At 43.2% G+C, this 17,660-nt stretch overlaps 1 protein-coding gene across 1 annotated transcript in view; it reads right to left on the reverse strand.

The window, feature by feature from the left end:
- FMR1 (fragile X messenger ribonucleoprotein 1) overlaps positions 1-1,737 on the reverse strand; it is a 58,313-nt gene extending 56,576 nt beyond the window's left edge. Inside the window, exon 1 of the mRNA XM_056537989.1 lies at positions 1,470-1,737. Coding sequence (XP_056393964.1) covers positions 1,470-1,520 — 51 coding nt within the window. The 5' untranslated portion in view covers positions 1,521-1,737. The remainder of the gene's footprint in view (positions 1-1,469) is intronic.
- Positions 1,738-17,660: the final 15,923 nt, after the last annotated feature.

A 17,660-nucleotide genomic window follows, 5' to 3' on the forward strand; every position in this document is an offset into this window, starting at 1 on the left:
AAGCACAACTAAAACATAGAAAACTTTTTTTTTAACCAAAGTATATCAGAAATATTTTTTTAATTTACCATAAAGGAGTGGAATAGCAAAAATTAGTTTTAATGAAAGTGACCATTTAAAAATCGATGTGACCAGTGACTTTAAAAACTATGCAGTACAGCCCCAGATATTCCAATTGAATTAGGGATAAACCCACTCAGATACATGTTCTGGGGTCTTGACCCTAGCACATGAATTAGGGATAAATCCACTCATGTACATGTTCCGGGGTCTTGACCCTAGTACATGAATTAGGGATATACCCACTCATATACATGTTCCGGGGTCTTGAACCTAGCACATGAATTAGGGATAAACTCACTCATATACATGTTCCGGGGTCTTGACCCTAGTACATGAATTAGGGATATACCCACTCATATACATGTTCCGGGGTCTTGACCCTAGTACATGAATTAGGGATATACCCACTCATATCCATGTTCCGGGGTCTTGACCCTAGTACATGAATTAGGGATATACCCACTCATATACATGTTCCGGGGTCTTGACCCTAGTACATGAATTAGGGATATACCCACTCATATACATGTTCCGGGGTCTTGACCCTAGTACATGAATTAGGGATATACCCACTCATATACATGTTCCGGGGTCTTGACCCTGGCACATGTATATGAGTGGGTTTATCCCTAATTCAATTGGAATATCAGGGCCTGTACTGCATAGTTTTTTTTTAAAAGTCACTGGTCACATTGATTTTAAGACATAATTAAATAAGTTACATTTTAATAAGGGGGGGGTTCCTATTAGGGATTTTGTGCCCCGGGTTATTGTGATTATACAGCTGTTGCAAAACTACAACTCCCAGCATGCCCGGACAGCCTTCGGCTGTCCGGGCATGCTGGGAGTTGTAGTTTTGCAACATCTGGAGGCATCCCAGTTGGGAAACACTGATCTATATGCAATGACATGACCCCCTCAGTGGCGGAACCACATTAGCAGTTACCCTGCTTTCCCAGGAACAAGACACAGCTAAGAAATGGTCAAATAACCACAAGCTGTGATTGTAGCCATCAGCCTGGCAGACAGTCCTGTTGGTGCCAATCTAGAGGCTATAGGCATCATGCCCTGCCCAGTATGGAGATGACATGATATATGTGGACAACCTAGAAGGGGAGGGCTCCATCTCAGGTGATGGCTGGGAGAGGATTGGAGGTGACAGGGGAGGATGCCCGGCCAGGATGATGCCCAGGTGCCCGGCAGCAGGTGGAGGATGGTGCTGCCGCTGCAGACAGGGGAGGAATGCCATATGAATGGAGGGAGGGGAAGTTTGCAAGTCATTATGTGCAGCAGCAGCAGCAGAGGCAGGCCTGTCCCCGCTCTCACACAGCCCCGGCCTGCAGCCGCTCTCCTGTGTCATCCCTGCCCGTGGAGGACACTTCCTGCCGGGGATGCACAGGCCTCACCTTGTAGAAGGCTCCATTGGAGCCCCGCACCTCCACCACCAGCTCCTCCATGTTGCTCGGCGCGATGCCCTGGTCACTGGCTGCGGATAAGGCGGTCCCTCCAGGCCTCTGTCTCCTCTCGTCAGTGGTTGGACCGCAGCATGAGCTCCGCTGGCCGCGGCCGTCCCCCACTCCGCCTCCTCCCGGGAAATGAAACCGAAACGGGCCCCCGTCTGGCAAAAGGATTCCCCCTCACCCGCCTCGAATGTAAACATTAAAACGCGATCACGTGACGGAGGCCGCGGCTTCGAGCACGCCCATTCACAACCAGCGGGCACAGCCTAACTTAGTGGCTCCATGACGTCAGCGCCGATTGATAGCTGCAGGGGCCAACGGGAGAGCGGCATTCACTGGCCTCGTCCAATCAGAGCGCACATCCCCTGATAGTTATTTATTTATTAATTCAGACTGTGAGGAACGTTCACGGCGAACGTCAGGAAAGGGGGCGGGGCGTTTGGCCGGGGTTGCCATGGAGGTGAAGGAGCAGACAGGGGTGTGGCTGAAGAGCGCGTCTGGCGGCGGTGGAGGAACGCGAGGGAAGGGGTGTGAGCGGGGGACGCCGGGAGTGTCCTATGTGTAGCATTGCTGGACTGGACGCCTCAGGAACTGTCTCTAGTGACCGAACATAGAGAAGGCTTTAGGAGCGGGAGAGCTGTGGAACTAAACTATATGTCATATACACAGGGGGATCCACGACCCTCTCAGCATTGGGAACTCCCTGGAACCTCTACCAATTAATTATGGCACTTTTATTTTTATTTTTTTAGTTTGTGTTTGGGCGACTACACAAGTGTTCCACCTTTTTTATTTATATATTTTTTAATTTTTTTTTAGAGTAAAGTGGTAGAGAATCATCAAGCGTCAAGGGTTAACACCCTCATGTCTCATGTTGTTAACCACTTGTTGCCTGTTCTCAGGGGCGGATTGACAACACTCAGGGCCCCGGACCAAAAAAGAAAAGAAAAGGCCCCCTGCAATGCTCTTCCACTGGTCACACTTCGGCCCCTATTCTGCCCAAATCCCTCCACCAGCCTTACACACAAAATAAACTAAATTTAAAATATATATAAGAAACACTTTAAGGTGATAGCGCTCCTGTTGTGGTGTCTAAGGTGGCATGCACCGGGAAACTGCCCCGGCCAGCGGCATCTGCAACTGGTTTCTCACGCTCCGGTGGAATAACTTGAATGACATATGGCTGTTAGTGACGTCACTACAGTGCCGAACAAAAAACCTACCTGCGGGTGAAATGATCCGCTCACGTAGGAACTGCTCTACTGATTCAGACTTTTTGAGGGAGGCGGACCGAATCAAACAACGCCTGTTGGCCTGGGGGTACATGCCGTGGGATATAGAAAGAGGAAGGACGAGGGCTCTGTGTAAGGATCGAACATCATTGATCAAAGGTAGAGTCAGTGACAACCCTATATGTGGACCCCACAAGGAGGGATCACCTGTCACTTTCTCCACTCAGTATAGTCATGAGTACCGGAACATTTGCAGCATAGTGCACAAATATATGCCGATAATTACGAGCAATGCAGCTTTTAAGAATGTTTTTTCTAATGGTTACAAATGTGTATCTAAGAAGGCACAAACGATTGGACAGATGATATCCCCTAGTTTATTCACTGACAAAAGATCAGATAGACCTACTTGGTTGAGACATGTGGGATCATTTAAATGCGGACACACAAGGTGCACTTGTTGCAACTTCGTGTCCAATTCCTCCACTGTTAATCCAATCAAACAGTATATTAACTGTAAAACTGCTAATGTAATTTATGTCTTTACATGCCGCGAGTGTGAACTGCAGTACGTCGGTTGTACCTCCAACCCGTTAAAGGTTTGGATGAGGAAACATCTATCTGACGTGCCGCACTTCAACTCTAGGTATGTTTCGATGGTGTCTCGGCATTGTGCAGAGCAACATGCGGGAGGTACAAAATCTCAGACACAAAATCTCAGGTACAAAAACATCAGACAAAAGTTGCTTGATAGGGAGGTGTTTTGGATATTAAAATTAGGTAGTAGGACACTTAAATAAAAGACTGGACACAATTTTGCATCATTAAAAAATAATATTATCTATCTAAAATTAATATATAATTTAATATCAATTGATTTTAAGTTAGATAATGCCCCACATCCCCGGAATTTAATATTCCTATATGGCAAGAGTCGAATGGGGTATGCAGGATAACAATACCTTCATATAATTCATACCAGTCTTTTGTGACTTTGGATATATATATCAACTCACTACAAGTTGAGATACACTATCCCATCCAAAGTAGTCTCACATGTTTTATGTAAGAGCCTCCCCCACTGCATTATGAAATCATTTGTTTTCTTTTTTATATAGTGGTTCTGTGTTATTTTTCTTTATTTTTGTTTGTTCATAATTGATCATTATATTGATAACACAGTTATTTGTCATTCATGTATTTTCATAACACACCATGACTGACAGGTGAACCCCCAATACGTACAAGATCATATTATATCGTACTACAAAACAACATTATTCAGACTATGAGTTCTGTGTTGGGTGTCACCTGTCGGTCTTCGGATTTTAAGGACTTATGTACACAGTGCGGTCATGTTTGCGATAATGTGTTTTTCTGGGGACAAATAACTATCATTTCTACCGGTATATGTTTATTAGGTCGGTGTTCCCCTGATCCATACATTGACATATGCAACATAGTGACACGCACGACTATTTTAGAAATGTCTTTGTTGTGGTAACAAATGAATCATAAAGGACAGAGGTACATGAATAGTTAAATTAAGTCCATACCTGATCACGGTTGCACCTGAAACGGAGAGGGAGAGTTCCCTCCTCTTGTGGGAGGAACCACCTCCTCTGAATCCTTTAAATAGATACATTTCATTCATATTTGTTGTATGACTAAGGCCCCGTGGTGGGCTGAAACGCGTCACCTTTGTCTACAGTGTCGTTTGTACCTTTGGTGTATGTGAATCAATAAAGCAGTTTGATTTTACACGGGAGCAGCGCTGGACATCAGTTCTTTCCTTGCATATTTGTCCTTGGTACGGTCCGTACCAGTCCGTACGCAGCAGGAGACAAAGGAGGTGAGCTGAGCACTTCTACACAGCCACTAAAGTGCCCAGTATGGGTCAATTTAACGTGTTTTGGAAATGACAATTTCCTTCCTCAGAAGAAATCTCAGAACCCCAGATTTAAATGACCCGACTGACCCTGGAATCAGCCTCAATAGCGCTATTTGGGGGTGTATTTTCCACTCCTTTTCCCGTGTATGCTAGGAATATCTCAAATTCTTTATCCCAAAAACCTTAATCTTCTGACACCCCCACCATTTATGCAGCAAAGTTCCCTCTTCTATTTTGCATCTCCAACATATATCAGATTGTCCTGGGAACAATTTATGCAAAGCTTTGGGGCGCCTGTACCATCTTGAAATGATCTTGTAATTTTTCTCTTTAACACTGGCTGAAATAAACATCTCATAAGAGAATAAACAGATTTTACTCACGTCCACCTCGCTGAAAGCTGCCCACAATTCTTCTTCCCATTTGGAGAAAAATCTTGCCCTCCTACATTACTCGCCATTAACAGCAATTGTTACAATGATGACAGGGCCCCTGAACATGCATCTGAATTTGTAAACATCTTGTCTATCTTGCAATTTTTTATAGCCTTCAAGCTTAACGCCTAAAAAGATTTAATCTGTGAATACTCAGGCCATGATATTTTTGAGTTTGAAAAAGTTTCTGACCACCTCTCCAGTGAAACTAATTGTCCATTTACTAATAAATCCTTTAATCTGCCCTCCTCTATATCCAAACATTGAAGATACTTTGTGTTCATGAGGTCTGGTGGAAAGGTCGGGTTGTCAAAAATCAGAGTCATACCTCCCGGTTTCTGTGAGATTTCATGTTTATTAAGCCAATTATTCCAAACACATAGCTGATTAATCACTAGAAACAGCCAACCCGATATATGCTCTCTATCCTCATTCACCAACCAAGGAATTGCCTCCAATTTCATTGGTGACAAACATGCCACCAATGCCACCCACTTTTTAGATTCTACCTGGTGAGCCCAGTCTAGCCCAGTCTGTGATTATTGCTGCTTCCTGGTACAACCTTATGTCCAGCAATCCAACTCCTCCCAACTCTTTCTTTTTAGTCAGGGTTTCTTACTTTATTAGTGATTTTCCATTACTCGATATGTATATATATTGTGAAAGCGCCTGCTGGGTCGCCCTAAAGTAATATTCAGGGACACAGATATGGACCGTCTGAAATATGTATAGGCACTTTGGAAGTATATCCATTTTAATAATATTTATCTGGCCATACCATGACACAAATTTATTGTAAAAGTCCTGCAGGTCTGCTACTATCTTTTTCTGCAATGGAGGATTATTCAGAGCGAACAGTTTTTAACTTGAGAGGGAATCTGTATTCCCAGATATGTTATACTATTATCTTTCCAAGTGAATGAGAAATTGTTCTTAAGGCCTTCTAATTCTTGTTCTGACAGGGTGATATTAAGCCCCTTCATCTTTTTAAGATTCGCTTTGAATTTGCTTAGTCGCTCAAATCTCTCTAGCTCCCGTATGGTAGATGGTAGAGACACCAGAGGAGATTATATATAATAATAAGTTATCTGCATATAGGGCCAGTCTATAGTGTATCTGACCCACCATAACCCTGTTAATATCTGGGTTATTCAGTAAAGCTATAGCTAAGTGTTTCGTTGTTAATATGTACAATATGGGAGACAAGGGGCAACCCTGCCTAGTGCCATTCTTCATGCTGAAGGCCTCCGATAGGGTTCTGTTAACGCTTAAATCGCCCAGTAGGCAAGGAGTACAGGGCCATTATAACGGTTCACGGCAGGTGGTGGATCCTCTGCGCCTGTGTGGATGATGACGTGAGCTGTGCAAGGGAGCGGAGTCTAATGTGCCGCTGGTTTTAACCAGAGCCCGTCACAAAGCGGGATGGTCTTGCTGCGTCAGGCGGCACCCAAGGCGGCTACCCCTGGCACGACTGGTCCACACAGGTTGCTGGGATGTGGTGTCGCACAAAAGGAAACTGGCAAGATGAGGTCAAGGTAGCAGTAGGTCAGGGCAGGCGGCACAGGTGCAGGGTCAGGTAACGGAACAAGGATCAGGTACACAGAAATCAGGAACACAGAAACACAGTGGCTTTCTTTAGGGCACAAAGGCAACAAAGATCCTGCAGGGAACCAAGGGAGGTGCTGATACTTAAAGAGAGGGTGCCGGTGTAAGTAATTAAATGAGTACTGGCCCTTTAAATGTAAGAACTCCATCGTGGGCGCGCCCTAGGAGGCGGGGGCACATGTGCTGGGGCTATGGGAACAGAAAGACAAGGGAGGTGAATGATGGGCTGGGATTCGCATGCGGGCGCATCCCGCCATGTGAATCCCAGCCCCGCCGGCAGTGAGGACATGACCAGAGAGCGCTCACCGCCAGCGTGTCTGGTCGGAGCGCAGATGTTACAGCCATAACCTGACTGATTAAGAGGGAACCCAATCAATCTGAGCAAAATACATGAAATCCCACCAAACCCTATGGGGGCCTTCTCTATGTCCACCGCTAGAAGGCAGGTCGGTGCTTTTGCACATTAAACACAATGGCCCTGATTTATCAATCTGTCTGAGACAGAAACTGGAGTGATTTTCCCAAACAACCAATCACAGCTCATGTTTTATATCTTAAGGCGCTCTGATAAAATGAAAGCTGAGCCATTATTGGTTGCTTGGGAAAATCACTCCAGTTTCTGTCTCAGACAGATTAATAAATCAGGGCCAATGTGTTGTCCCTTGCCTCCTTGCTGGCCACAAAACCAATCTGGTATGGATCAATCACTCTGGGTATGATCTAACTTATCCTCTCTGCCAACAGTTTTGAATAGATTTTAATATTGCTATTAATAAGCAAGATAGGTCTGTAGCTTCCATATTGTGAATGATCTTTGCCTGGCTTAGGGAGGACCACTACTGTGGTTTCCAGGGATTGTCTTGTAAAGGGACAAGAGGGTGGCACACTATTAAATACCTTAGTCATAAATTGCAATAAGTGCATCCAAAACCCTTAAAAAAAAAGCCGCTGTAAACCAGATCAGATCCCAGACTTTTATCACTTTTCAGAGAAAGCATTATTGCTTCTACTTTTTTGGAAAAAGCACTCCGATCTCCTCATCAATTGTAGGTAGTGCTTTCCTGTGAATATAATCTGAAATCTTCCCCTATAGTTCCCCTCAGCATAGTGCTCTTTAATATAATATAGATTATCGTAGTATTTCCCAAAGATTCCTGCAATACTACGTGGGTCATGTACCAGATTCCCCTCGGGGTCACTGATACGTGGTATATAGACTGTAGAGGTCTGCGGCCGCACAAGGCAAGAAAGCGACCTTCCTAATTTATTTGTGTTTGTACATGAAGCAGCAAGTCTTGTTAAGCCTCTAGGCATTCACAGTTATAGCAAGCACCTTAATTTGTTACCTGATCACGGTCATCTGTACTAATGTATCTTGTGCTATATGTTTTTTATGTTGCTTAGATAATTCATCTAGGTCCTTTAATAGCCTTTTTAGTCTAGCCTCCCTTTCTTTCTTCAATCGGGCCCCATTCTGTACAAATCCAAACCAATTTCCTCCAAAATGGGCAGAGTCAAAGAGGCGCTTGAAACCGAGGTGAGAGTAAAACTTCTACTTTATTCCCATAATGCAACGCGTTTCGCGGGGGTTCCGCTTCATCAGGCATCTGATGCCTGATGAAGCGGAACCCCCGCGAAACGCGTTGCATTATGGGAATAAAGTAGAAGTTTTACTCTCACCTCGGTTTCAAGCACCTCTTTGACTATGCCCATTTTGGAGGAAATTGGTTTGGATCTGTTATCTGTGAAAGGTGGAGCAGCTGCTGGAACTTTACACTGTATGCACTCTTATCCATGGTTGTACTTGGACGCAGTACAACCCGACTTGGTAAGCACACATTCACATTCTGCGTTACCTGTACATCTTACAGTATCACACTAGGGAGCACTTCCTGCTGTTTTTTATTCCATTCTGTACAAGGACTCCCATAATTACACATTTAAATGTTTCCCATTAAATAGGCAAAGTAGTTGAATCAGTTGAGTGGGTCTCTAAAAATGTCTCAATTGCTTTGATCACAGATAAGCAACAAATCTCATCTATTAATAAAACCTCATTAAGTCGCCAATTCCACAATCGACGCTTGCCTTCCGAGATCTCAATGCACACACCACACTACCAATCGATGCCTTTGGGTTTCGTAACAGCACATATGGAGATGTCAGAATCATATCTAGGCGACTATATGTCCCATGTGCTGGGGAGTTATATCCTTGGGATGGAGTATTCTCCAGACATCTACTAGCTGATGTGCATCTAAAGTTGAAAGTCGTGACTGAATTCAGAACGGCCGATCTATCTGTACAGTTATCTATAGTTGGCTGCAGGCTCATATTAAAATTTCCTCCCAACATAAAGTACCCTTCCAAAAAAGAGTTGGCTTTAGCTAAAATATCTATTAATGCTATCCCTTGCTATACATTTGGCAGATAGACGTTTTCCAACTGTGTATGTTGTATTTTCTAGTTTCAACCTAACAAACACATATCTGCCTTCTGCACAGACTAATATGTTAAAGGGATACTCCCATGGAAAACTTTTTTTTTTAAATCAACTGGTGCCAGAAAGTTAAACAGATTTGTAAATTACTTCTATTAAAAAATCTTAATCCTTCCAGTACTTATTAGCTGCTGAATACTACAGAGGAAATGGTTTTCTTTTTGGAACACAGGGCTCTCTGCTGACATCATGACCACAGTGCTCTCTGCTAACATCTCTGTCCATTTTAAGAACTGTCCAGAGTAGGAGAAAATCCCCATAGCAAACATATGCTGCTCTGGACAGTTCCTAAAATGGACAGAGATGTCAGCAGAGAGCATTGTGGTCATGATGTCAGCAGAGAGCTCTGTGTTCCAAAAAGAAAACCATTTCCTCTGTGGTATACAGACCCTAAAAAGTACTGGAAAGATTAAAGGGGTATTCCAGGCAAAAACTTTTTTTTATATATCAACTGGCTCCGGAAAGTTAAACAGATTTGTAAATTACTTCTATTAAAAAATCTTAATCCTTCCAATAGTTATTATTAGCTTCTGAAGTTGAGTCGCTGTTTTCTGTCTAACTGCTTTCTGATGACTCACGTCCCAGGAGCTGTCCAGCTCCTATGGGGATATTTTCCCATCATGCAAGGGATTTTCTCCCATCATGCACAGCTCCCGGGACGTGAAATCATCATTGAGCAGTTAGACAGAAAACTTCAGAAGCTAATAACTATTGGAAGGATTAAGATTTTTTTATAGAAGTAATTTACAAATCTTTTTAACTTTCCGGAGCCAGTTGATATATAAAAAAAAGTTTTTGCCTGGAATACCCCTTTAAGATTTTTTAATAGAAGTAATTTACAAATCTGTTTAACTTTTTGGCACCAGTTGATTTAAAAAAAAAAGTTTTCCATGGGATTACCCCTTTAAGTACTTCATACCTTAACCCCTTAAGGACCCAGGGGTTTTCTGTTTTTGCACTTTTGTTTTTTCCTCCTTACCTTTAAAAAATCATGACTCTTTAAATTTTGCACCTAAAAAATCTATATGATGGCTTATTTTTTGCACCACCAATTCTACTTTGTAATGACATCAGTCATTTTACCCCAAAATCTATGGCGAAATGGTAAAAAAAATAATTGTGCGACAAAATTGAAGAAAAAAATGCCATTTTGTAAATTTTGGGGGCTTCCGTTTCTAAACAGAATATTTTTCGGTAAAAATGACACCTTATCTTTATTCTGTAGGTCCATACGATTAAAATGATACCCTACTTATGTAGGTTTGATTTTGTCGTACTTCTGAAAAAAATCATAACTACATGGAGGAAAATTTATACCCCTATAACTTTTTTTATTTTACCGCGTATGGGGTTTAGGGCTAATTTTTGGCACCGTGATCTGAAGTTTTTAGCGGTATCATTTTTGTATTGATCGGACTTATTGATCGTATAATTTTTTCATGATATAAAAAGTGACCAAAAATACGCTATTTTGAACTTTTGAATTATTTTGCGCGTACGCCATTGACCGTGCGGTTGAATTAATGATATATTTTTATCATTTCCACACGCGGTGATACTACATATGTAAAATGTTATTTTTATTTATGCTGTTGTTTTTTTTAAATGGGAAAAGGGGGGGGGGTGATTCAAACTTTTATTAGGGAAGGGGTTAAATGATCTTTATTAACTTTTTTTCACATTTTTTTTTTTTTGCACTGTTATAGCTCCCATAGGGGGTTATAACACTGCACACACTGATATTTTACATTGATCAATGGTTTCTCATAGGAAATTGTATAAAGAGACGTAGTTGTTGATCAACGGGGTCCACGTCTTCCCCAATATATAACTTATTCATCCAGCATAATCACAAATATATAGGGCAAATACTATGTGCCAGGGATGTGCTTATATAAAACTTAGCTTTTAATTTATCAAAAATGCTAAAAAAAAATTTTTTAGTGTTTAGTGATGTATAAATGATATTTGTTAGATCACTAGTATCATTGGTCTACACTGGCCTCTGCAGGGCCCAGCCAGTCCAGTGCAACCAATCACCCTAGGCGGCACATGCACACCACAAGGTGATAATAGTTTTAAACCACAACGCGTTTCTACCTGCTGGTACTGAGCAGGTGTCCTCAGGAGGTATAGAAAGTGATCATGTAAATAATTTGCTAGAGGATTGTTATATCCCTACTAGCTCCACAATTACAGCTAAAAGAAAATTCTAGCTCAGTGATCAGACCGCTATCATGATAGACAATAATACCACATAAGTTGACATGGGTGCCTGTAAAAAAGAATATTTCTTCTATCCCTACAGTATTTGCTCATTCGGAGCTTATACAGCTTAGGAACCTGTGGAGAGAAATAATATAGGCTTTCCCTAGTAGTCACACGTGGTATATAGTTGCAGTCTGGGGCAATCTGCCTCCGTGATCTCCACGGTTAGTTGTAAGCAGAGTGCTTAGACGCGTCCCCGCTCTCCGCTGGGTGCCGGAGGTGTCCGGACATTCTCACCTGATGCGGTGAGATGTGGCGTCTGTCTCATAGGAAACCATTGATCCATGATTCTGCCGCTTGACTGCTCATGCCTGGATCTCAGGCACTGAGCAGTCATTCGGCGATCGGACACCAGGAGGCAGGTAAGGGGACCCTCCTCGTGTCCTATAGCTGTTCAGGATGCCGTGATTTCACCGCAGCGATCCCGTACAGCCCCCTTAGCTAACCGGCATTAGTTTAGTTTCACTTTAGAATTTACAAATCCTAAAAAATCTATATGATGGCTTATTTTTTGCACCACCAATTCTACTTGGTAATGACATCAGTCATTTTACCCCAAAATCTATGGCGAAATGGTAAAAAAAATCATTGTGCGACAAAATTGAAGAAAAAATGCCATTTTGTAAATTTTGGGGGCTTCCGTTTCTAAACAGAATATTTTTCGGTAAAAATGACACCTTATCTTTATTCTGTAGGTCCATACGATTAAAATGATACCCTATGTATGTAGGTTTGATTTTGACGTACTTCTGAAAAAAATCATTACTACATGCAGGAAAATTTATACCCCTATAACTTTTTTTATTTTACCGCGTATGGGATTTAGGGCTCATTTTTGGCACCATGATCTGAAGTTTTTAGCGGTATCATTTTTGTATTGATTGGACTTATTGATCGTATAATTTTTTCATGATATAAAAAGTGACCAAAAATACGCTATTTTGAACTTTTGAATTATTTTGCGCGTACGCCATTGACCGTGCAGTTGAATTAATTATATATTTTTATAATTTCCACACGCGGTGATACTACATATGTAAAATTTTATTTTTATTTACGCTGTTGTTTTTTTTAAATGGGAAAAGGGGGGGGGTGATTCAAACTTTTATTAGGGAAGGGGTTAAATGATCTTTATTAACTTTTTTTCACTTTTTTTTTTTGCAATGTTATAGCTCCCATAGGGGGTTATAACACTGCACACACTGATATTTTACATTGATCAATGGTTTCTCATAGGAAACCATTGATCAATGATTCTGCCGCTTGACTGCTCATGCCTGGATCTCAGGCACTGAGCAGTCATTCGGCGATCGGACACCAGGAGGCAGGTAAAGGGACCCTCCTCGTGTCCTATAGCTGTTCAGGATGCCGTGATTTCACCGCAGCGATCCCGTACAGCCCCCTTAGCTAACCGGCATTAGTTTAGTTTCACTTTAGAATTTACAAATCTTTTTAACTTTCCGGAGCCAGTTGATATATAAAAAAAAGTTTTTGCCTGGAATACCCCTTTAAGATTTTTTAATAGAAGTAATTTACAAATCTGTTCAACTTTTTGGCACCAGTTGATTTAAAAAAAAAAAAAAAAAAAAAGTTTACGTTTTTGCCGGCACAAAAGACGGTGCATGAACAAAATGGTGAAAGACCAGACGTTAAAATTTTACATTGAAGTCTATGGGAACCAGATGTTAAAAAAAAAACATCTGTTATCATCAGTTATTGTCAGGTGTTTTTAACATCCGTTTTTGTACTGAGCATGCTCAGTACAGCTTTACAAAAAGGGTTAAAACCTGATAAAAAAAACTCCTCTACACCCCAAACACCCCTGTTACCCATGTACACCCCTCTGTCACCCACTCCGCCTCCCTGTCACCCATGTACACTCTTCTACACCCCTCAACACCACTCCTCAACATCCCCAACACCCCTGTTACCCATGTTCACCTCTCTGTCACCCCCTACGCCTCCCTGTCACCCATGTACACTCTTCTACACCCATCTGTCACCCATGAACACCCCTCTGTCACCCATGTACACTCTTCTACACCCATCTGTCACCCATGTACACTTCTCTACACCCCGAACACCCCTGTTACCCATGTTCACCCCATCTGTCACTCCCTATACCTCCCTGTCACCCATGTACACTCTTCTACACCTGTCAACACCCCTCTGTCACCCATGTACACTCCTCTACAGCCCCAAGACCCCTGTTACACATGTACACCCCTCTGTCACCCACTACACACCCTGTTATCCATGTACACTCTTCTACCCCCCTTTGTCACCCACGTACACCCCTCAACACCCCTCTGTCACCCAAGTACACTCCTCTAGATCCCCAACACCCCTGTTACCCATGTACACCCCTTTGTCACCTGTACACCTCCCTTTCACTTATGTACACTCTTCTACACCCATGTTCACCCCTCTGTCAACCCCTACGCCTCCCTGTCACCCATGTACACTCTTCTACACCCATCTGTCACCCATGAATACCCCTCTGTCACCCATGTACACTCTTTTACACCCATCTGTCACCCATGTACACCCCTCAACACCCCTCTGTCAACCATGTACACTTCTCTACACCCCCAACATCCCTGTTACCCATGTACACCCCTCTATCACCCCCTATGCCTCCCTGTCACCCATGTACACTCTTCTACACCCGTTAACACCCCCTGTCACCCATGTACACTCCTCTACACCCCCAAGATCCCTGTTACCCATGTACACCCCTCTGTCACCCCCTACGCCCCCTGTCACCTATGTACACTCTTCTACCCCCCTTTGTCACCCATGTACACCCCTCAACGCCCCTCTGTCACCCATGTACACTCCTCTACACTCCAAACACCCCTGTTACCCATGTACACCCCTCTGTCACCCGTACGCCTCCCTTTCACTTATGTACACTCTTCTACACCCATGTTCACCCCTCTGTCACCCCCTACTCCTCCCTGTCACCCATGTACACTCTTCTACAACCATCTGTCATCCATGTGCACTACTCTACACCCCTTTGTCACCCATGTGCACTCCTCTACACCCCTCTGTCACCCATGTGCACTTCTCTACAACCATCTCTCACCCATGTACACTATTCTTCACCCCTCTGTCACCCATATACACTATTCTACACCCCTCTGTCACTCATGTACACTATTCTACACCCCTCTTTTACCCCCTTACACCTATACGCCCCTGCATACCTCTTCACTTGTAAAAGGGGAATCTGGAGGCTGATGCAGGAAAAGTGCGGAGCCTAATATGTGTGTTTTGCGGGTTTAACGATGAAGAATTGTGGCTGTAAGAAATTATGACCCGGAGAAGAGAAGGGAATGACGCTGATTTTAGAAGACAAGCAGCACTGTAATCTACATAGCTACATAAATAAATTGATGTTGTGCATTGCGGCTGTTTACCACCCCCCCCCCTTTTTTTTTTTTTTTTTGCTCATCAAATTCAATAGGGGTACCCTGTGGAAATTTGTTTTCCAAGGGGTTACCCGAGCTGAAAATGGTTAGGAACCACTGATATAGAGCATCATATTCCGCTGACATAGTGAGGAGCCATCTGGGCGTCACATTCTGCAGAGAGAAGAGTTAACTGAAACAAGTCATGGTGGTATGTACCATCTGAATTATTATTATATATTCTTCTCACTATGTCCCATCAGTGCTGTAGTCACTTGTAAGTTCTACAGTTATGATGAGTGAATCTACAACTCCCAGCATAAACTTACCACTGCTTAACCCCTTGGGGACTCAGGGTTTTTCCATTTTTGAACTTTCGTTTTTTCCTCCTCACCTTTTAAAAATCATAACCCTTTAAATTTTGCACCTACAGACCAAAATTATGGCTTATTTTTTGTGCCACCAATTCTACTTTGTAATGACATACGTAATTTTACCCAAAAATCGACGGCAACCCCCCCCCCCAAAAAAAAATCATTGTGCGGCGATATTGAAGAAACAGCACCATTTTGTAACTTTTGGGCGCTTCCATTTCTACGCAGTAATTTGTTTGGTAAAAATGACACATTGTCTTTATTCTGTAGGTCCATACGATTAAAATGATACCCTACTTATATAGGTTTGATTTTGTATTACTTCTGAAAGAAAATCATAACTACATGTATACGTTCTGACTCCTTTAACTTTTTTATTTTTCTGTATACAGGGTGGTATGAGTGCTCATTTTTTGCACCGTGATCTGAAGTTTTTATCTGTACCATTTTTGTGTTGATCGCTTTTTATTCATTTTTTTTATGGAATAAAAGGTTCCCAAAATACCCTATTTTGGACATTTACACACCCGGCGATTCTACAAATGTTTATATTTATTTTTATTTACATGGTTTTTAAATAAATACATAGGGGGCTATAACATGCAGTACATTGATTGCCAGCACTGTTCAATGCAAAGCCATAGCATTACATTGATCAGTGTTGTCAGCGGCCGATTGCTCAAGCCTGGATCTCAGGCTTGGAGCAATCGCCGATCGGACGTGCCAGAGTCATGTAACGGCCCTCCTCTCACGTCCTAGCTGATTGGGACATCACGGTTTCACTGTGATGGTCCCAATCAGTCCGACTGAGCTGCCAGAAATGCTTTTTTTTTTACAGTTAAGACGCGTCGTCGCACGCTATTAGCTCCGGGTCCCGGCGTCTAACGCCGTTAGACACCGGGACCTACCCGATATGATGTGGGGTCGCTGCGTGACCCCGTGTAATATCGCGGGAGCGGGACTCAGGATGTACAGGTACTCAGGATGTACAGCCTCTCTCAGCAACTCTCCCAGCATGCACTAGTTTGTTAAAGTGGCAATGGCCCAGCAGGGGTGTCTGCTCCCTTCATGCATCTCTTTCTTTAAGTGGCAGTGGCCCAGAAGGAGTTCAAGTCTGCTGCCTGCAGGTACCTAGCAGCTGATGCCAGTCATTTAAAGCAGCGGCAGCCCAGTGGGGGGATAATTTCACTATTGGTCTCCCAGCATGAATTCCTGGGGGGATCCATCCCCCGTGACCCCGCTCCCCAGTTCCTACACCCTCGCATACACATCACACATAACACCCCCCCAATCCTCGGCCTCTTCCTCACCTGCATCTGTCCGTGCCACAGCAGAGGGGGGGATCAGTGTCTGTGGAATGGTTAGAGACAGGCATGTCACCAGTCGCCCAGCCAGGCCCACAGCCACTGACTGCCGTGTGCTGTGCCGCTCTGTGAATGAGGACCACACGATGCACATACAGCACATCACCCCAGCCTGGCGGGCAGCGGCGCACAAGAAGTGATTTTTCAAAAGAGATGCTGCCAGGTGGGCGCCCCTAGCAATGCCACTGCTGGGGCCCCCTACTTAGACGCCCCCCCCCCCAGTACCTCGGGGGCCTCCACTATGCGACTGTGTTTGGAGTGGTAGCGGGGCACATGATTTAGCTTAAAATACTTCTGAAAAAGGAAAATCTGAGCGTGTTGTTAATGCATCATGTGTACAACAAGAGAGTACTTAGGTTAATTAAACCTGCGAACATAAAGTGATACCACTTTCATCTCCAGTGAAAACAGAAAGTAAGTTGCGGACAGGGTTTGAATGTAGAAACTACATCTGTATGTAAACACATAGAGCGGCATAACAAAGCCGCATGGGAGAGTCGGGATGCCCCACAATATTAAGAAAACTTTGTCCCTGCTGCTGCTTCTGCTTCCCCAAACTTCTATAATCTGTCTAGCAGCCAGGCTTCATCCACAGGAAGCACAGTTTCTTTCTTATACTCATCCTCTATTCCAGTAAGTCTGACATGAATAGTGGGGAAATGAATGAAAACCCTACTAAAGAATAGGATTGTATAACATCTATAATCCCATGGATTGCAAGATGAAAAACAACATGGGTTTACTTCAGGGAGATCATGTAAAACAAATCTTATTGATTTTTTTGACTGGGTGACTAAAATAATAAATGGCGGCGGGGCAGTAGACATCACATATCTAGATTTTAGTAAGGCTTTTGACACTGTGCCACATAGAAGATTTATCAATAAACTACAGTCATTGAGCTTGGACTCCCGTATTGTTGAGTGGATTAGGCAGTGGCTGAGTGACAGAAAACAGAGGGTTGTAGTCAATGGAGTATATTCAGAGCAAGGTCTTGTTACCAGTAGGGTACCTCAGGGATCTGTACTGGGACCAATTTTGTTTAATATCTTC

Source organism: Hyla sarda, chromosome 9 (genome assembly GCF_029499605.1).
Source record: "Hyla sarda isolate aHylSar1 chromosome 9, aHylSar1.hap1, whole genome shotgun sequence".
Classification (NCBI taxonomy): Eukaryota; Metazoa; Chordata; class Amphibia; order Anura; family Hylidae; genus Hyla; species Hyla sarda.